The following is a 20,682-nucleotide window of genomic DNA, read 5'->3' as shown; positions in this document are numbered from 1 at the left end:
GCTAGCTGTGCCACCAGAGACTCTGGGTTCGCGCCCAGGCTCTGTCGCAGCCGGCCGTGACCGGGAGGTCCGTGGGGCGACGCACAATTGGCCTAGGGAGGGTTTGGCCGGTAGGGATATCCTTGTCTCATCGCGCACCAGCGACTCCTGTGGCGGGCCAGGCGCAGTGCACGCTAACCAAGATGCACGGTGTTTCCTCCGACACATTGGTGCGGCTGGCTTCCGGGTTGGATGCACGCTGTGTTAAGAAGCAGTGCGGCTGGTTGGGTTGTGTCTCGGAGGACGCATGGCTTTCGACCTTTGTCTCTCCCGAGCCCGTACGGGAGTTGTAGCGATGAGACAAGATAGTAACTACTAACAATTGGATGCCATGAAATTGGGGAGAAAAAGGGGGTAAAATTCAACAAAAAAAAGGATGTAGCCTAGGCCTATTCACACGAATGCAAATAATCAATAGGAGTGTGTGCGTGCATTGACTTATTGAGCTTGATTTGGCTGATTTCACGGGGATACAGAAGAACAATCTGTTTCCTTTCCATTTTTATTTTATTGTACTGATTAACAACAATCACATAGGAGTTGCTCATTTGATAAAAGTGTGCGGTGTCTCTTTAACCAGTAATGACCTCATTCACGAGGCAAGAAGAGGGCGGCCTGGGGTCAGTTCACTGAGGCAATAGATCATCTTTGGGAGAGACGCGAGAGAGAGACCGATTAAGTGAATGAATAAAGTTTTGGTGGCAATCGGTGTTAAAAATTGGCATATTTTGCATTATGGTTTGCATATTAAAACAAACAAAGCTGTAAGCTAGCAAGAAAAGTTAGCCTACGAAGCTGGAAGCTACCGGTATCGGCATGCATTGTAAAGTGTTCTTTCCTTTATGGACATTGTTTTGCGAACAGTAACGACCTTGACAGTAACGACACGGCAGTAGTTTCAACATTTCTACATGCCGTGTCGCATTATTCAAGTGTGTTAACCTCTGTGCAGCATGAGTGGGGAGCTAACATGATGCAACCCAGACGCTGAGAGCAGGCTAAGTGGAGCACACACAATACTTTCGCGCTATAAGGGGGACGTTGGCTGCGCTGACAGAGTTGATCCGTGAGACAAATTTGACAGAAGTGCCGAAAGGAGAGAAAAAATCTGGTACTGAACCGTTTTTCATGTTATAGTATAGAAAAAGTTCAGAACTAAGGAGGAAAATGCACCAGAGCTGGAAAAACCTCTCCAAACCAATTTGGTGTGAAAGCCTCCTTATAGAAGTGATGCACTTTCCTTTCTCAACAAACACCCCAATGACCGTTTGTCAATGTACACTAGAGGTGACTCCGGGATGCTAGCCTGCTGATAACGGGCCTCTGTATGCCTAAGTAGATATTCCATTAAAAAATCAGCCGTTTCCAGCTACAATAGTCATTTACAACATTAACAATGTCTACACTGTATTTCTGATCAATTTGATGTTATTTTAATGGGCAGAAAATGTGCTTTTCTTTCAAAAACAAGGACATTTCTAAGTGACCTCAAACTTTTGAACGGTACTGTATATTTCATGTCTAGCTCAAGGCCATCATACTCTCTTCAGACTAAACCTCCCTTCACCTGTCTAGGCTGTATTTCAGATACCTGTGAGGTGAGTGGATAATGTGTACTGATTGATAAGGCCCCAGAGTCTATCCTATGCAGGTCAGGTGGTCTGGGGGGGGAAAAATCCTGGCCCTAGTTATGGCAAGACAGGGTGGGGTTAGTCCTAGTCTGGGTGGGTACCTACTTCTCCCTGTCTGTCCTGTCCTAGCTTCTCCCTCCCTGCCCAGGCTGTCCCCCGCCCAGCAGGCCTCACTTCCTTATTATGTAAACCCTGCTGCTGCCCTGTGGCCTCCCTGCATTGTTGGAGTGGAGGGAGGGACGGGACGGGGGTTGATAAGGGTCTGTTATGTGTGGTGATTTGCCTTCTTTTATGTGGCGTAGATGGGCCCAGAGATGCGTGGTTGCCTAACTTAGTGGGAACTTCCCCTGACTTCACATAACCACTCAGGGAGTTGCTTTGGGTTCCCCTGTCTTAGTGGAGGTCCTGTTGACGTCCTGGGTTTATTATGTATAGAGGTAGACAGACACATGCTCTCCCTCACACTCTTATAAGCTCTCATAAAATGACCTGTATACCAGGTGTGTCCTGTATACCAGGCGTGTGTGTGCCAGTCAGGCATTCATTCGGTCAGATATTCAGTCACATCCTGAGAGTTGAGGTGGGTGTGTTCTGCCCGTGTGCTGTCAGATACCAATGACGAAACAATAGACTGACTGTGTCAACACTGTTTATTGTGCTCTAGCCACTACCTCATACCTTTTAGGGTTGCTCATCGATACAGTGTCTAGCCAACATGATTCACAAGCTAATCATTCGATTTGTAGGGAACCGTTACCAACCTCAGAGCGCAAGAGCAACTCCCAACATTGACCACAGGTTATATAGCAGATCAGAAACAAAAAATTACTTAGGGCCTAACCGAGGATTATCCAACCCAGCAAACTGGGAACGTTCCCAGAACATTAGCTAAGATTCTCAGTTCTAGTTAATTAAGGTTTTATATAACATTAGGATGATAGCAAATTATTGTAATATTTTTTTTATGGTTTAAATTAAATATATTTGGAATGTTCTCCTAACATTTACTAAAATGTTGTGCACATCTGTAACAACCACATTCCCCAAACTTTCTCATTACGTTTCCAGGCAATGTAATAACCCAATGTACCAGTAATGTTTTTCCAGCAAACCAAAATTGGTTCTGTGGAAGTTCCCAGAACATTCGTTAGTTTGCGTCAAACATTCTCATAACACAGATATTGCCCAGTCGTGCTGATGATTATACAATGTTTGTATCAAATATTTAGTTTTTGTGTTATTAGAACATATGCCGCGAGCTAACGAATGTTCTGGGAACTTCCACATAACCAATTTTGGTTTGCTGGGTAGCCTACACCCTCAGCAGAAGAATACACAGGGCTGAGAGTTCCATAGAGAGAGAGAGACAGAGAGAGCGGGAGAGTGGAGACACAGGCACAGTCACAAGCACGTACACACACACACACACACACACACACACACACACACACACACACACACACACACACACACACACACACACACACACACACACACACACACACACACACACACACACACACACACACACACACACACACACACAAATCCTGCTGGAGTGAAATCCGGTTATTCCTCATAGCAGCCAGTCTCTGCATTGCTGACATACTTAGTGTGGCACGGAGGGGGCCGTGCACTTAGTGTAGAGACTTGTTGTTTTCCACACAAAGACTGTGTGTCTCCCAAATGGCACGCTATTCCCTATATAGTGCACTACTTTTGACCAAAGCCCTATGGGCCCTACTCTACATAGGGAATTGGGTGGCATTTGGGACACAGCCAAAGTACAGTAAGGAATGAAGGATTAACCCTTTCCTTCCCTGCCACCGGACAGAGTTCTGGGCTAACCCAGAAGAGAAGGTAAGAGACAAACAAAAGAGGGCAGAGACAGAGAAAGAGAGAGGGAAAGGAGTGAGAGAGAGTGGGAGAGGAAGAGAGAGTAGTGTTGGGATTGATTCAGATGGATTGCTTCCTCTGCTCTCCCACTGTGCCTTTCTCTTTCCTCCAAACAACCCACTGTTAGATGTGGGTGTCGGCCTGCTTCGTTTGCAGTGTACACTTCCTTCAGAAAGTATTCACACCCTTTGACTTTTTCAAATTTTTGTTGCGTTAACAGCCTGAATTTAAAATGGATTCAGTTGCAATGTTGTGTCACTGGCCGACCCACAATACCCCATAATGTCAAAGTGGAATTATTATAATACATTTTTTTAAACAAATTAATTAAGAATGAAAAGCTGAAATGACTTGAGTCAATAAGTGTTCAACCCCTTTGTTATGGCAAGAATAAATAAGTTCAGGAGTAAAAAGTCACATAATAACATGGACTCTGTGTGCAATAATAGTGTTTAACGTGATTTTTTAACGACTACCCCATCTCCAATTATATGTAAGGTCCCTCAGTCGAGCAGTGAATTTCAAAGAGAAGGAGAAGAAAACTGAGGATGGATCAAGAACATTGTATTTACTCCACAATACTAACCTAAATGACAGAGTGAAAAGAAAGAAGCCTGTACAGAATAAAAAAAGATTCCAAAACATTGATCACAAGGCACTAAAGTAAAACTGCAAATCATTTGCCAGAGAAATTAACCTTATGTCCCGAATACAAAGCGCTATTTTTCGGGCAACTCCAAAACATCACTGAGTACCACTTTTCATAATTTCAAGCATGGTGGGGGCTGCATCATGTTATGGTATGCTTGCCATCGGCAAGGATTAGGAAGCTTTTTAGGATAAAATTAAACGTAATAGAGCTATGCACAGGCAAAATCCTAGAGGGAAACCTGATTCTTTCCAACAGACACTGGGACACAAATTCACCTTTCAGCAATAACCCAAGGTTGTTTACCAAGATGACATTGAATGTTCCTGAGTGGCCTAGTTACAGTTTTGACAAATCGGCTTGAGAATCATTGTCAAGACTTGAAATGGCTGTCTAGCAATGATCAACAACCAACTTGACAGAGCTTGAAGAATTTTTCAAATAATAATATTGTACAATCCAGGTGTGCAAAGCTCTTAGATACTTACTCAGAAAGATTCTAACATGTATTGACTCAGTGGTGTAAATACTTATGTAAATGAGATATTTCTGTATGGATTTTTAATGAAAATGGAGACAAATTGAATGTGTTGTATTTTAGAGAGTCTGACTGGTGTCTGGTGTGCTTAGAATAAGTTTAAAGGAATAGAAACATTGTGTAAAACACACAGTAAAATGCCATTGTTGTTAGTGTCGATTTTCTTTGGATAGGATTGACCTGACGAAAACGTCAACCATGAAAAAATGTACACGTAACTGCCAAAATAAAGGAACACAACAAGTGTCTTAATAGGACGTTGGGCCACCACGGGCCGCCAGAACAGCTTCAATACACCTTGGCATGGATTCTACAAGTGTCTGGAACTCTATTAGAGGGATGTGACACCATTCTTCAAGAAACACAAGAAATTCCATCATTAGGTGTTTTGTTGATGGTGCTGGAAAACGCTGTCTCAGGTGCCGCTCCAGAATCTACCATAAGTGTTCAATTGTGTTGAGATCTGGTGACTGAGACGGCCATGGCATAGGGTTTACATCTTTTTTTATGTTCATCAAACTATTCAGTGACCACTCGCGCCCTGTGGATGAGGGCATTGTCATCATATGGGGGCATAGCCATGGTAGCCAAATAATGTCCAAAATAATAGCCTTCACAGCATTTTTCTACATGACCCTAAGCATGATGGGATATTCATTGCTTAATTAATTCAGAAACCACACCTGTGTGGGACTACATGCTTTAAATATACTTTGTATCCCTCATTTACTCAAGTGTTTCCATTACTTTGGTTACCTGTATATCTGAATCAGTGTTCTGGCATGCTGTAGCTGTATGACACAAAAAGAGGCTACAAATAAAGTATTATCATCATCATCATTTGTTTATGGGAGTAGATCTCATTGATGACATTCTCCCCTCTCTAGAGAGTACCCAGCTAGAGGACCCCCGGGCGGAATGGAGGAAGGAGCAGGAGAGGATGTTGAAGGAGTACCTGACAGTAGCCCAGGATGCCCTGGTCACCCAGAAAGAGCTGTACCAGGTGAAATTAATGGATTAGTAATGGATGGATGGAAGGATATATGGATGGATCGATAGGTGAATGAAAGAATGACTGAATGGGTGGGTGAGTGAAAGGATGGATGAATTAACAAATAGGATGAGTGAATGGATGAACAAAGGACTTCATGAATGAATGAACGAACAAGACTTATTTCCGTTGTGATCTTCGATACCAGGTCAAAGAGCAGCGGCTGGCCTTGGCCCTGGATCAGTACACACGCCTCAACGACGCATACAAGGACAAGTCCAGCTCACGCACCAGCCGTGAGTAGTGAACCTGACCCGAACCTAGTTCTAAACCAATTGTCACACACAAGCGCGTTTTGTCCTTCACACACTAACGGTCCAGACGGCTCTCTCTCCTCCAGTGTTCTCTGGGTCTTCGTCCAGCACTAAGTATGACCCTGACATCCTCAAGGCTGAGATCTCCACCACCAAAGTCAGGGTAAGATGCATGTCTCTCTTTCTCTCTCGCTCGCACTCACACCTCTTCTAACTACTGTCTTCTTATTCATTTCTTGTTTTGTTGTATTTTACCCCCTTTTTCTCCACAATTTCGATCTTGTCTCATCGCTGCAACTCCCCAACGGGCTCAGGAGGCGAAGGTTGAGTCATGCGTCCCCCAAAACATGACCCACCAAACCTTGCTTCTTAACAGCCGCCCGCTTAACCAGGAAGCTAGCTGCACCAATATGTCGGAGGAAACACCGTTCAGCTGACTACCGAAGTCAGCCTGCAGGCGCCCGGCCCGCCACAAGGAGTTGCTAGAGCGCGATGAGCCAAGTAAAGCCCCCCCGGCCAAACCCTTCTCTAACCCGGACGACACTGGGCCAATTGTGTGCCGTCCTATTGGACCTCCAATCACGTGACACAGCCTGGGATCGAACCCGGTTCTGTAGAGATGCCTCAAGCACTGTGATGCAGTGCCTTAGACCGCTGCGCTACTCGGGAGGGCAACTAGTGTCTTCTTGACTGTCTGCGTTTATGTCGTTCTCAATCTTTGTTCTTTTTCTCCCTCTACCTCTTTCTCGTACTCTCTCTCTCTCTCTTGCTCTCTTTCTCGCTCAATTCAAAGGGGCTTTATTGGCATGGGAAACGTATGTTTACATTGCCAAAGCAAGTGAAATAAACAAGAATAAACAAGAACAAAACACACCTCTCTTCTCAATGAAAGTGCATTCTTCTGTGTCTCTGTTAATGTGTGTCTGTACTCTGGTTTTAACATTTGTCTCTGTCTGCTACTGTAGGTGAATAAGCTGAAGAGAGAGCTCTCCCAGATGAAACAGGAGCTCATCTACAAAGAACAAGGCTTTGAAACCTTGCAGCAGTAAGTCCCCTTTTCACATTGATCACACCTGTCTGTCACACATCTGCCTATTAAACACATGCACATACACACCTGTGTATTGTCTGTTGCTCTGTGAATGTTGTGATTTTACAACTTTAGTGTTATGTGTCTGTTGGACTTGATAGTGCCTGGGGGTGATCGTAGAACAGGTTGATTACATTACTCTGGTGCAGGAGCACTTTCCTGCAATGCAGGACATTTAAAATTACAAAAATTGCCATGAATCATATTCCACATAATAATTCACTATTCCTGTTGCTACAGGGTTATTTTCCTGCTGTAGCAAACTGTCTCAAATTAAGATCCGACATCTGTAGGAACCTCTGTATAGGATTATTCGAGAGAGCCTCTACAGTCTACTAATGGGAATTCATGTTCGTAGGGAGAGAGATAATGACCCTGAGATAGGAGGTAAAGAGAGAGGGGGGAGGGAGAGAATGAAGGGGGGAAGAGGGGTTGATAGAAGGAGAGACAGAATGCAAGAGGGAGAAGGAGAATGGGGGATTGGGAGTAGACAGAGAGATGTAGGGAGGGAGAGAGAGAGAGAGGGGTTATGTTGCTCACATGGCACGCTCTGGATTAAGCCCTGTCCAAAGCAGCCACTTTTTATTATAATAATTGAAACAATGAAGCATTGTCGTTCACCCTCCACACACACTCCATCCGCTCAGGAGGCACACACAATAAAGGAAAAGAGTGAAAAGTGGCAGGAAGACACACACACACACACACACACACACTACACGTTAGGAAGGTCAGAAATTACGCATGGCAGCTTAACTAAGGCTGCTTGTTATGTCATTTTCTCATACTACGCTATTAGAAAAACACTCAACACACATCGCTCAACAAAGAGTTCGTGTGTAAGTGAAAATGCTTGTAGACGTATGTATATCTGGGCTTTAACACCCATATAGATATCGATGTGTTCACATTCAAATTGATCTATCCAGAATCCAGATCATTGGGGATTCTGATATTTGTTAACAAAACTTGTCTTTCTTTGGGCTCAGTGTGTTCTTCTCTCTTTGGTGTTGTGTCAAAAGTAAAAATAAATGTGTGTGCGCGCTCCCTTCTGCAGGATCGACCAAAAACTGTGTGGCGAGCAGAGTGGATACCGTCTGAAGGAGGCCAAGGCCATCGTGACGGAGCTCAAGTCTCTCCGCAGGGCCATCAGCTCTGGAGAGAAGGAGAAACAGGACCTCATGCAGGTACGTGTGTGTGAAATATTTTGGTCTGTGGGTTCCTATATCTGCTTTTGAGAGCTCCTGGCAAGGTCATGTTCATTAGGCACCCAACAGAAGGAAACAGACTGAAACAGGAAGGGACTGGCTGAACTTATCCGATTTAGAAATGCTCATTTTCGTTTTGGTACGGTGTGCCTTTCAACCCTGAACTTCCCTCTTGAGTCTAGACCCACCCCATGTTCTCCTCTCTCCCATAGTCTCTGGCTAAGCTAAAGGAGAGGTTCCACACGGAACACAACATGGGCCGTTCGGAACCAGACCTCCGGAACCCAGTGGGCTCCAGACAGACGCTAGAAGCCGGCTCCCAGACAGACGTCTCTGGAGAGGTGAGCACCACCTCTCATACTCTCCTCTCTCTCACGTTCTCTCCCCTTATTCTCTCCAACACTCTATCTTGCTCCCACTCTCACTCAACAATTTGTGCCCTCCCCCCCCCCCCCCTCTCTCTCTTGCTTTCTCTCCTCTCTCTCTCTCTCTCGCTTTCTCTCCTCTCTCTCTCTCTCTCTCTCTCTCGCTTTTTCTCCTCTCTCTCTCTCTCTTGCTTTCTCTCTCTCTTGCTTTCTCTCTCTCTTGCTTTCTCTCTCTCTCTCTCTCTCCCATGTCCCTTCTTTGTCTTAATAAAATGCCTGTGTGTTTCTGAGAGGAATGTCCCCGCCCCCCTTCTGTGGGCCTTCCCTGGTGGGACTGGATTCCTCTGTACAAACACACACACACACACACACACACTGGATTCCTCTGGTTCCTCGGAGCAGATGATAGCTGCTTGGGGCCCGGCCGGGCAGACTGGGCTCAGGGTTAGAGGTAGAGAGGCAAAGCTGCTTACTACACTGGGGCTTTTCTCCCTCCCTCCCTACACACACACACACACACACACACACACACACACACACACACACACACACACACACACACACACACACACACACACACACACACACACACACACACACACACACACACACACACACACACACACACAGCGAGACCTTCACCGATGGAATGCTAAATGGAGGGAGGGCAGAACGAGGGAGGGAGATGTGGAGGTCTCTCTAATGATATTAAACCCAGTCACTTGAACTTCAAGCAGGTACATGTGATGTTTTTGTTCTCTCTGTCTCTCTCCCTCGCTCGTCCTCCCTCCGTTTCTCAGGCTGGTTTGAGGAGCAGATCATCCTTGGCTGAGAAGGTTAGACTTAGTCTCCAATATGAAGAGGCCAAAAGAAGGTAATCTCTCTCTCCATCTTTCTCTCTGTTTTTTTTACTGCAAACATTCCTTATGTTAATATGCATATCACCTGACCACAGAACTGCAAGAGTAAACTCAACTCAATAGAGATGGATAGAGGGCGCACTTGACCGAAAGCCTGAAAGCACTTTAACATGGGCCTTAGATCACTTTATCATGGGCCTTAGATCACTTTAACGTGGGCCTTAGATCACTTTAACATGGGCCTTAGATCACTTTAACATGGGCCTTAGATCACTTTATCATGGGCCTTAGATCACTTTAACATGGGCCTTAGATCACTTTATCATGGGCCTTAGATCACTTTAACATGGGCCTTAGATCACTTTAACGTGGGCCTTAGATCACTTTAACATGGGCCTTAGATCACTTTAACATGGGCCTTAGATCACTTTATCATGGGCCTTAGATCACTTTAACATGGGCCTTAGATCACTTTATCATGGGCCTTAGATCACTTTAACATGGGCCTTAGATCACTTTATCGTGGGCCTTAGATCACTTTAACATGGGCCTTAGATCACTTTATCGTGGGCCTTAGATCACTTTAACATGGGCCTTAGATCACTTTAACATGGGCCTTAGATGACGTTAACATGGGCCTTAGATGACTTTAACATGGGCCTAAGATGACGTTAACATGGGCCTTAGATGACGTTAACATGGGCCTTAGATGACTTTAACATGGGCCTTAGATGACTTTAACATGGGTCTTAGATGACTTTAGCATGGGCCTTAAGTCCCATCCGATCTGACTTCAGATCAGAGCAATTATGGGTCCAAGTCCAGCCATTAAATGGTTATGCATTATCAGTCACAGGCTGTGACTTGGACGGCTGTCAGTTTCACACATTAGCGACGTGATCTGTGACCACCGTGGGAAGTTTCAGGCTCAGTGAATAAAACGCAGGTAAACCCCTCCCCTTATGGACGGTAATCCCTGACATTTGGGCTTTGAAACGTTTTCTAATCCGCCGGTATAGAACAGGTGTTTCTACAGAGAGCAGGTGGAGGAGTGTGGCAGCATGACAACTCCCTTGTTACCCCTCCTTTCGGAGAGGCTTGCTGCTGGCTTTAGACCCCTGGGAGTGTGTGTGCCAGGAGAAAGGAGTTCAAGACAAGCATTTTCACTGTATTCCCTTATGAGTGCATGTGTGTTTATATAGGGGTTAAAATAGACTACACAGCCAAAAGTATGTGGACACATGCTCGTCGAAAAATCATGGGCATTAATATGGAGTTGGTCCCCCCCTTTGCTGCTATAACAGCCTCCACTCTTCTGGGAAGGTTTTCCACTAGATGTTGGAACATTGGTGTGGGGACTTGCTTCCATTCAGCCACAAGACCATTAGTGAAGTCGGGCACTGATGTTGGGCGATTAGGCCTGGTTCGCAGTCACGATCCAATTCATCCCAAAGGTGTTCAATGGGGTTGAGGTCAGGGCTCTGTGCAGGCCAGTCAAGTTGTCTATGGAGATTGCATGGCTGTGTGCTCGATTTTATACACCTGTCGGCAACGGGTGTGGCTGAAATAGCCGAATGCACTAATTTGAAGGCGTGTCCACATACTGGTGGTGTATATAGCATCCCTACCCTCTGTTTCTGTTTCTCTCCTTCCTCCCACAGTATGGCCAACGTGCAGGTGGAGCTGGCCAAGCTGGAGAGCGAGGCGTGGCCGGGGGCGGTGGACGTGGAGCGGGAACGTCTCCTCCTGGTCTCGGAGAAGGAGGAGCTCCTCAAGGAGCTGCAGTTCGTATCGCCACGGCGACGCACCGCGCAGGACCTCCAACGTCTGGAGGCCCAGAGGCTGCAGCTGGAGCAGGACCTGCAGGCCGTCAGGAACACCCCCAGCCACGCCCTGGCCCAGAGGTGAGACCTCCCCCCCCCAACACAATCCCCGGCACCTTCCCTTTAAAAACCTGGTGGTTGCCTCGCAGCTAGTCGTAGCCGTGCAGTTCCAGAAGTTTAGACAGAGGGAAGTCTAAAAAGTCCCCCGGACGTAGGCGATACATGAGGCTGTGTGTATAGGCGATACATGAGGCTGTGTGTATGTAGTGTTTATGTGTGAGTGCCCCATGTGTTCCTCATTGACGTCCATCAGATAACAAACAAATGGATTTGCCCGCCCACGCGGTTACGGCCTTTTGTTTTCCTAATGAACGACGCAAACGTTCCAAAGGGTAAACATTGTGGGTAAACATTGAAAGGTGCCTTTAATTACCGTTCATTAGCATACCAATTGTTACTCACCCACACACGGAACACACACACACTGTGTGGTAATTGTCTTGTTTTGGAAGCAGACTGTGCCGCTGCAACATCGCGTCACATTAGAAGGCAGAGCGACTGCCGTAATTGGAAACATGGCGCTTGTATGGGTTGTAATTGTAATTACATATTGTCACAGACACACACACACACACACACACACACACACACACACACACACACACACACACACACACACACACACACTGACTACATTTGAAGAAGCCCAATAATTGTGTCTTGAGCTAATTAGGCTCTGTGTAATTGCTCGATAAATGAAGACAGTAATTAAGGTTAGTGTTCTTGAAGCTTAGTTAGCAGAACAGAACAGAGGGGATTCCTACCAGAGGGAAGGGGGCATGTTGTCTATTTAGTATTTATTAGACCAAGAAGTCTCATTGAGGTTAGAAGACCACTTTCCCAAAGGAGACCGAGATATGTGTTCTGTCCCAGACATGGATATGTGTTCTGTCCCTGACATGGATATGTGTTCTGTCCCAGACATGGATATGTGTTCTGTCCCAGACATGGATATGTGTTCTGTCCCAGACATGGATATGTGTTCTGTCCCTGACATGGATATGTGTTCTGTCCCTGACATGGATATGTGTTCTGTCCCAGACATGGATATGTGTTCTGTCCCTGACATGGATATGTGTTCTGTCCCTGACATGGATATGTGTTCTATGTCCCAGACATGGATATGTGTTCTGTCCCAGACATGGATATGTGTTCTATGTCCCAGACATGGATATGTGTTCTGTCCCAGACATGGATATGTGTTCTATGTCCCAGACATGGATATGTGTTCTATGTCCCAGACATGGATATGTGTTCTATGTCCCAGACATGGATATGTGTTCTATGTCCCAGACATGGATATGTGTTCTATGTCCCAGACATGGATATGTGTTCTGTCCCAGACATGGATATGTGTTCTGTCCCAGACATGGATATGTGTTCTGTCCCAGACATGGATATGTGTTCTGTCCCAGACATGGATATGTGTTCTGTCCCAAACATAGATATGTGTTCTGTCCCAGACATGGATATGTGTTCTGTCCCAGACATGGATATGTGTTCTGTCCCAGACATGGATATGTGTTCTGTCCCAGACATAGATATGTGTTCTGTCCCAGACATAGATATGTGTTCTGTCCCTGACATAGATATGTGTTCTGTCCCAGACATAGATATGTGTTCTGTCCCAGACATGGATATGTGTTCTGTCCCAGACATAGATATGTGTTCTGTCCCAGACATAGATATGTGTTCTGTCCCAGACATAGATATGTGTTCTGTCCCAGACATGGATATGTGTTCTGTCCCAAACATAGATATGTGTTCTGTCCCAAACATAGATATGTGTTCTGTCCCAGACATGGATATGTGTTCTGTCCCAGACATGGATATGTGTTCTGTCCCAGACATGGATATGTGTTCTGTCCCAGACATGGATATGTGTTCTATGTCCCAGACATGGATATGTGTTCTGTCCCAGACATGGATATGTGTTCTATGTCCCAGACATGGATATGTGTTCTGTCCCAGACATGGATATGTGTTCTATGTCCCAGACATGGATATGTGTTCTATGTCCCAGACATGGATATGTGTTCTATGTCCCAGACATGGATATGTGTTCTATGTCCCAGACATGGATATGTGTTCTATGTCCCAGACATGGATATGTGTTCTGTCCCAGACATGGATATGTGTTCTATGTCCCAGACATAGATATGTGTTCTGTCCCAGACATAGATATGTGTTCTGTCCCTGACATAGATATGTGTTCTGTCCCAGACATAGATATGTGTTCTGTCCCAGACATGGATATGTGTTCTGTCCCAGACATAGATATGTGTTCTGTCCCAGACATAGATATGTGTTCTGTCCCAGACATAGATATGTGTTCTGTCCCAGACATGGATATGTGTTCTGTCCCAAACATAGATATGTGTTCTGTCCCAAACATAGATATGTGTTCTGTCCCAGACATGGATATGTGTTCTGTCCCAGACATGGATATGTGTTCTGTCCCAGACATGGATATGTGTTCTATGTCCCAGACATGGATATGTGTTCTGTCCCAGACATGGATATGTGTTCTATGTCCCAGACATGGATATGTGTTCTGTCCCAGACATGGATATGTGTTCTATGTCCCAGACATGGATATGTGTTCTATGTCCCAGACATGGATATGTGTTCTATGTCCCAGACATGGATATGTGTTCTATGTCCCAGACATGGATATGTGTTCTATGTCCCAGACATGGATATGTGTTCTGTCCCAGACATGGATATGTTTTCTATGTCCCAGACATGGATATGTGTTCTGTCCCAGACATGTTGTACCAGTAATGATTTGTCTCTCTAGGTTGAAGGTGCAGGAGAGGAGACGAGTCCTGGTACAGAAACTGGAGGAATCAACCAGACTGACCACACTGCTCCACTCTCAGCTCAAGAGGTGTGTGTGTGTGTGTGTGTGTGTGTGTGTGTGTGTGTGTGTGTGTGTGTGTGTGTGTGTGTGTGTGTGTGTGTGTGTGTGTGTGTGTGTGTGTGTGTGTGTGTGTGTGTGTGGGCGTGTGCACTTCACACTTGTATACCTATACGCAAATACACTCTTGCTCTAAGGCTGCAGTTACAAAGGCAGCCATATTCTGATCTTTTTTTCACTAATTGGGTTTTGACCAATTATATCAGTTCTGAAAAAGATCTGATTTCAAAAGATCTGATGTGATTGGTCCAAAGACCATTTAGTGGGAAAAAAGATCAGAATTGGGCGGCCTGTCTAAACTCAGCCAAAGTGTTCCTCCAATACACATACATACAGCTACAGTAAATAAAACGTTGCTTTTTGAGGTGCTTGCTCATCGTGCGTGTGGCTGTGTGTTTAATGTGTGTTCTCTCTCTCTCTCTCCCTTACAGTTTGTCGGCCAGTACCCTGTCCGTCTCATCAGGCAGCAGCCTGGGTTCTCTGGCCTCCAGCCGTGGCTCCCTCAACACATCCTCCTCCCGCGGCTCCCTCAACTCCCTCTCCTCCGGAGACCTCTACTACACCCCTGCAGAACCCCCCTCTCCCTTAGACCTGGACTACCAGTGTAAACTGGACCTGCTCCTCCAGGAGCCCCTGACCCCCTCTGGGATAACCTACAGGCGGGGAGACCCCCCAGGAACTATCACCACCATCCACGAACACGAGGTGGAGAACCCACACCCACACAACACGTCGCTTCACACACACGCCGTCGGAACCGGTACCACTGACCTGGTCCCATTAGCGCCGCTGGTTGAGGTGTCCTCGAAGCCGTCCGAGCCGTCCAAGTCGGTGACGTCGCTTTCCTCGAGGTCGTCGTTGTCTTCTCTCTCGCCGCCGAGCTCGCCGCTGGTGCTGGAGGGGGTCGGCGCGTTCCCGTCGGCAGGCCCACAGGACTTTGGGGACGGGGACGTCGGTCTGGTGGTGTCGGACTTTGGCGGTCTCAGCCTGGGATTCTACGACGGCCAGGGGATGGGGATGTTTGAGCCGGAGACGGGGGAGAGGGAGAGAGGAGGGGAGGGGGGGAGGGAAGGGAGAGGGGCACTGGCTACCCTCAGAGAGAGTATTACAGGTGAGATATTTGCTGTGTTCAAATTCTTCCTTTTTTTTGTGAACAATTTTTTTTTATTGGGTCACAAGAGCAATACAATCATACAAATAAAGTATTACACTTTCCCCACCCTTTAAAAAAATTCCAAACATACCCCTGGCGGACCCACCCAATCCCCAACCTTGGACAACTCATAATATATATAAAAAAATATATTAAAAAATATATATATATATATATATATATAGAGAGAGAGAGAAAAACAAGTTATCAAATTAAGCAAACATTTGACATCACACACCTACATCATATCCAACAGTTTAGAGATTTCTGAGGCAACTACTTTCCGTGTTTCCAGAGAGGACTGGCTTTATTCATACGGGAAATTCTTCCTTCCTTCCTCCCTTCATTGGAATTTACCACTGATTAGAAATGCCTTGCGCTGCATGGCGCAACGCTGCCACCTAGCAGCTCAAAATGGAGCTGCACTGAAACAGCACACATTCCCATCGCCAGTCCTCCAGTTCCCCGAACACCACACATTTGTATTGTATCCCTGAACAAATACTCTGCATTCAACTCAAGGGCTTGATGATTAGTTGACAAGTTGAATCAGGGGTGCTTGTCCAGGGTTACAGCAAAAACGTGTACTGGTGGAGGGACTGGAGGAGTGGAGTTAGGAAACGCTGAATCACTCATGCTGAGTTCATAGGTTCCCATCACATCTATGTCTTACGCCTCGGATGTGTCTCGTAGATATACGAAAATACATGTTTTTTATTTAATTTAATTAAGGAAACGATGCTCATTGACAACGCTTTTCTCGAGGACCCTGCAAGCAGAGCAGCAGCCACCCGCACATATCAACTCTGGTGTCTTACTTCATGTCTTCGTCTGTGTTGTCAGACGTGGACCTCCAGAGGCCGGGGGAGGACAGGCCCGCCTGTGTGTCAGCAGCCGTGTCAGACGAGTCCGTGGCCGGGGACAGTGGGGTGTACGAGGCCTCTAATGTCAAACGGTGGGTCACACTCACTTCCAGCTCTTTTCATTATTTCGATCGATCGCACACGCTCTCTCTCTTCAGCACTCTCCATCCCTCCCTTCGCCTGCCTTTCATTTTCAACCTCTGCCCCCCTCGTCCTCAACCTCTTCCCCACCTCTCCTCCCTCTCTCCTTTATCTTGAGGTACTGCTGTTCCCAATAGTGTTGCTCCACTCTAAGGGTCATGATGAGTCTTTTAACCTCCTATTCCTCTCCTCTTTTTCCATTTAACTGAATGCCTGCGATGTTTGGTGCAAGATGTGATGAGAAAACCACAAGACCTCAATTAAAACACCAAACTGAAGGCTCCTCAACTCACCAGACACACACACACACACACACACACACACACACACACACACACACACACACACACACACACACACACACACACACACACACACACACACACAATTAGCTTCGTCTCTTGTGTATCACACAGTTGGAGACAAAGCTAAATCTGATCTTTAATGACTGAATGTAAGGAACCCTGTCTGTTTGTCAAACGAGAGATGTTTGAGATGCAGACACACAGAGTTCTGTTGCCCAGTTATGTCTTTCTAATTAGAGTGCATGGGCTCTGTTGCCCAGTTTGGCTGTTCGTGATTAGAATGGCCTCATTGATGTCTGTTTTTCCACACAAAAAATGCTCCTATGGTCAAACGCTTTCATCATCTCTTGCCCCCTAAAGGGGTGCTTTGATGCTGATCCCTTCAACCAGTGTGGTGTGGACTTTGTCTCTCTCAGCTAGCTTTCTCCCTCCTTCCCTCGCTCCCCTTTTCTCTCTTTCTTTCTTCCTCTCTGTCACTTGCTCTCTGTCTCTGCTTGCTCTTTTTTTTCTGTTTCTTTCTTTCTTTCATACCCTCTCCTCCTGTCCTCCCTTGCTCTCCCCTTGATTTGATTTAATTAGACGATGAGCCAAGGACACCTTTTCCTCTCTCTCTCTCGCTCTGTCTCTGCTCCCTCCTGTCTCTCTCCTCTGGTCCCTCCTGTCTCTCTCCTCTGCTCCATCCTGTTTCCATCTTGTCTCTCTGCTCCCTCCCGTCTCTCCCCTCTGCTCCCTCCTGTCTCTCTCCTCTCTCCTGTGTCCCTCCTCTCCTCTGCTCCCTCCTGTCTCTCTCCTCTGCTCCCTCCTGTCTCTCCTCTGCTCCCTCCTGTCTCTCTCCTCTGCTCCCTCCTGTCTCTCTCTGCTCCCTCCTGTCTCTCTCCTCTGCTCCCTCCTGTCTCTCTCCTCTGCTCCCTCCTGTCTCTCTCCTCTGCTCCCTCCTGTCTCTCTCCTCTGCTCCCTCCTGTCTCTCTCCTCTGCTCCCTCCTGTCTCTCTCTGCTCCCTCCTGTCTCTCTCCTCTGCTCCCTCCTGTCTCTCTCCTCTGCTCCCTCCTGTCTCTCTCCTCTGCTCCCTCCTGTCTCTCTCTCTCTGCTCCCTCCTGTCTCTCTCCTCTGCTCCCTCCTGTCTCTCTCTCTGCTCCCTCCTGTCTCTCTCCTCTGCTCCCTCCTGTCTCTCTCCTCTGCTCCCTCCTGTCTCTCTCCTCTGCTCCCTCCTGTCTCTCTCTCTCTGCTCCCTCCTGTCTCTCTCCTCTGCTCCCTCCTGTCTCTCTCTGCTCCCTCCTGTCTCTCCTCTGCTCCCTCCTGTCTCTCTCCTCTGCTCCCTCCTGTCTCTCTCCTCTGCTCCCTCCTGTCTCTCTCTGCTCCCTCCTGTCTCTCTCCTCTGCTCCCTCCTGTCTCTCTCCTCTGCTCCCTCCTGTCTCTATCCTCTGCTCCCTCCTGTCTCTCTCTGCTCCCTCCTGTCTCTCTCCTCTGCTCCCTCCTGTCTCTCTCCTCTGCTCCCTCCTGTCTCTCTCCTGTCTCTCTCCTCTCCTCTGCTCCCTCCTGTCTCTCTCCTCTGCTCACTCCTGTCTCTCTCCTCTGCTCACTCCTGTCTCTCTCCTCTGCTCCCTCCTGTCTCTCTCCTCTGCTCCATCCTGTCCCTCTCCTCTGCTCCCTCCTGTCTCCCTCCTGTCTCTCTCCTCTGCTCCCTCCTGTCTCTCTCCTCTGCTCCCTCCTGTCTCTCTCTGCTCCCTCCTGTCTCTCTCCTCTGCTCCCTCCTGTCTCTCTCTGCTCCCTCCTGTCTCTCTCCTCTGCTCCCTCCTGTCTCTCTCCTCTGCTCCCTCCTGTCTCTCTCCTCTGCTCCCTCCTGTCTCTCTCTCTCTGCTCCCTCCTGTCTCTCTCCTCTGCTCCCTCCTGTCTCTCTCTGCTCCCTCCTGTCTCTCTCCTCTGCTCCCTCCTGTCTCTCTCCTCTGCTCCCTCCTGTCTCTCTCCTCTGCTCCCTCCTGTCTCTCTCTGCTCCCTCCTGTCTCTCTCCTCTGCTCCCTCCTGTCTCTCTCCTCTGCTCCCTCCTGTCTCTCTCCTCTGCTCCCTCCTGTCTCTCTCTGCTCCCTCCTGTCTCTCTCCTCTGCTCCCCCCTGTCTCTCTCCTCTGCTCCCTCCTGTCTCTCTCCTGTCTCTCTCCTCTCCTCTGCTCCCTCCTGTCTCTCTCCTCTGCTCACTCCTGTCTCTCTCCTCTGCTCACTCCTGTCTCTCTCCTCTGCTCCCTCCTGTCTCTCTCCTCTGCTCCATCCTGTCCCTCTCCTCTGCTCCCTCCTGTCTCCCTCCTGTCTCTCTCCTCTGCTCCCTCCTGTCTCTCCCCTCTGCTCCCTCCTGCATCTCTCCTGTCACTCTCCTCTGCTCCTTCCTGTCTGTCTCCCTCCTCTCTGCTCCCTCCTGTCTCTCTCCTCTGCTCCCTCCTGTCTCTCTCATCTGCTCCCTCCTGTCTCTCACTGGTCACTCTCCTCTGCTCCCTCCTGTCTCTCTCCCTCCTCTCCTCTGCTCCCTCCGGTCTCTCTCCCTCCTCTCCTCTGCTCCCTCCTGTCTCTCTCCTGTCTCCCTCCTGTCTCTCTCTCTCCTCTGCTCCCTCCTGTCTCTCTCCTCTGCTCCCTCTTGTCTCTCTCCTGTCTCTCCTCTGCTCCCTCCTGTTTCTCTCCTGTCTCTCTCCTCTGCTCCCTCCTGTTTCTCTCCTGTCTCTCTCTTGTCTCTCTCCTGTCTCTCTCCTCTGCTCCCTCCTGTTTCTCTCCTGTCTCTCTCCTCTGCTCCCTCCTGTCTCTCTCCTGTCTCTCTCCTCTGCTCCCTCCTGTCTCTCTCCTCTGCTCCCTCCTGTTTCTCTCCTGTCTCTCCTCTGCTCCCTCCTGTTTCTCTCCTGTTTCTCTCCTGTCTCTCTCCTGTCTCTCTCCTCTGCTCCCTCCTGTTTCTCTCCTGTCTCTCTCCTCTGCTCTCTCCTGTCTCTCTCCTGTCTCTCTCCTCTGCTCTCTCCTGTCTCTCTCCTCTGCTCCCTCCTGTTTCTCTCCTGTCTCTCTCCTGTCTCTCCTGTCTCTCTCCTCTGCTCCCTCCTGTTTCTCTCCTGTCTCTCTCCTGTCTCTCTCCTCTGCTCTCTCCTGTCTCTCTCCTGTCTCTCTCCTCTGCTCTCTCCTGTCTCTCTCCTCTGCTCTCTCCTGTCTCTCTCCTCTGCTCCCTCCTGTTTCTCTCCTGTCTCTCTCCTGTCTCTCTCCTGTCTCTCTCCTCTGCTCCCTCCTGTTTCTCTCCTGTCTCTCTCCTGTCTCTCTCCTCTGCTCTCTCCTGTCTCTCTCCTGTCTCTCCTGTCTCTCTCCTCTGCTCCCTCCTGTTTCTCTCCTGTCTCTCTCCTGTCTCTCTCCTCTGCTCCCTCCTGTTTCTCTCCTGTCTCTCTCTTGTCTCTCTCCTGTCTCTCTCCTCTGCTCCCTCCTGTTTCTCTCCTGTCTCTCTCCTCTGCTCCCTCCTGTTTCTCTCCTGTCTCTCTCTTGTCTCTCCTGTCTCTCTCCTCTGCTCCCTCCTGTTTCTCTCCTGTCTCTCTCCTGTCTCTCTCCTGTCTCTCTCCTCTGCTCCCTCCTGTTTCTCTCCTGTCTCTCTCCTCTGCTCCCTCCTGTTTCTCTCCTGTCTCTCCTCTGCTCCACCTCTGTTCTCTGTTTTATATTCCAGACGTTCTTTTTGATTGGTAATAATGAAAAACCTGCTGTGTATGTTAGTAGGTCAATGGAGTCTGATGAACCGGCGGTGTACCTGGAGGATGAGCCTGTCCTTCCTGAGTCTGCCCAGGTCCAGATAGGCCTGAAGTAAGAGTACACACACACAGACACATTAAGC

The 20,682-nt window shown here is 47.9% G+C and overlaps 1 protein-coding gene across 1 annotated transcript in view; it reads left to right on the top strand.

Moving 5' to 3' along the window:
* LOC139579105 (protein WWC2-like) overlaps positions 1–20,682 on the top strand; it is a 52,099-nt gene that overhangs the window by 16,189 nt on the left and 15,228 nt on the right. Inside the window, exons 3-14 of the mRNA XM_071407370.1 lie at positions 5,641–5,756; positions 5,953–6,040; positions 6,145–6,221; positions 7,024–7,103; positions 8,206–8,335; positions 8,569–8,697; positions 9,522–9,595; positions 11,243–11,485; positions 14,265–14,354; positions 14,816–15,495; positions 16,381–16,492; positions 20,568–20,651. Coding sequence (XP_071263471.1) covers positions 5,641–5,756; positions 5,953–6,040; positions 6,145–6,221; positions 7,024–7,103; positions 8,206–8,335; positions 8,569–8,697; positions 9,522–9,595; positions 11,243–11,485; positions 14,265–14,354; positions 14,816–15,495; positions 16,381–16,492; positions 20,568–20,651 — 1,903 coding nt within the window. The remainder of the gene's footprint in view (positions 1–5,640; positions 5,757–5,952; positions 6,041–6,144; positions 6,222–7,023; positions 7,104–8,205; positions 8,336–8,568; positions 8,698–9,521; positions 9,596–11,242; positions 11,486–14,264; positions 14,355–14,815; positions 15,496–16,380; positions 16,493–20,567; positions 20,652–20,682) is intronic.

Source organism: Salvelinus alpinus, chromosome 6, assembly GCF_045679555.1.
Source record: "Salvelinus alpinus chromosome 6, SLU_Salpinus.1, whole genome shotgun sequence".
In the NCBI taxonomy this organism is placed as follows: Eukaryota; Metazoa; Chordata; class Actinopteri; order Salmoniformes; family Salmonidae; genus Salvelinus; species Salvelinus alpinus.
This window is presented reverse-complemented; position numbering and strand designations above follow the sequence as displayed.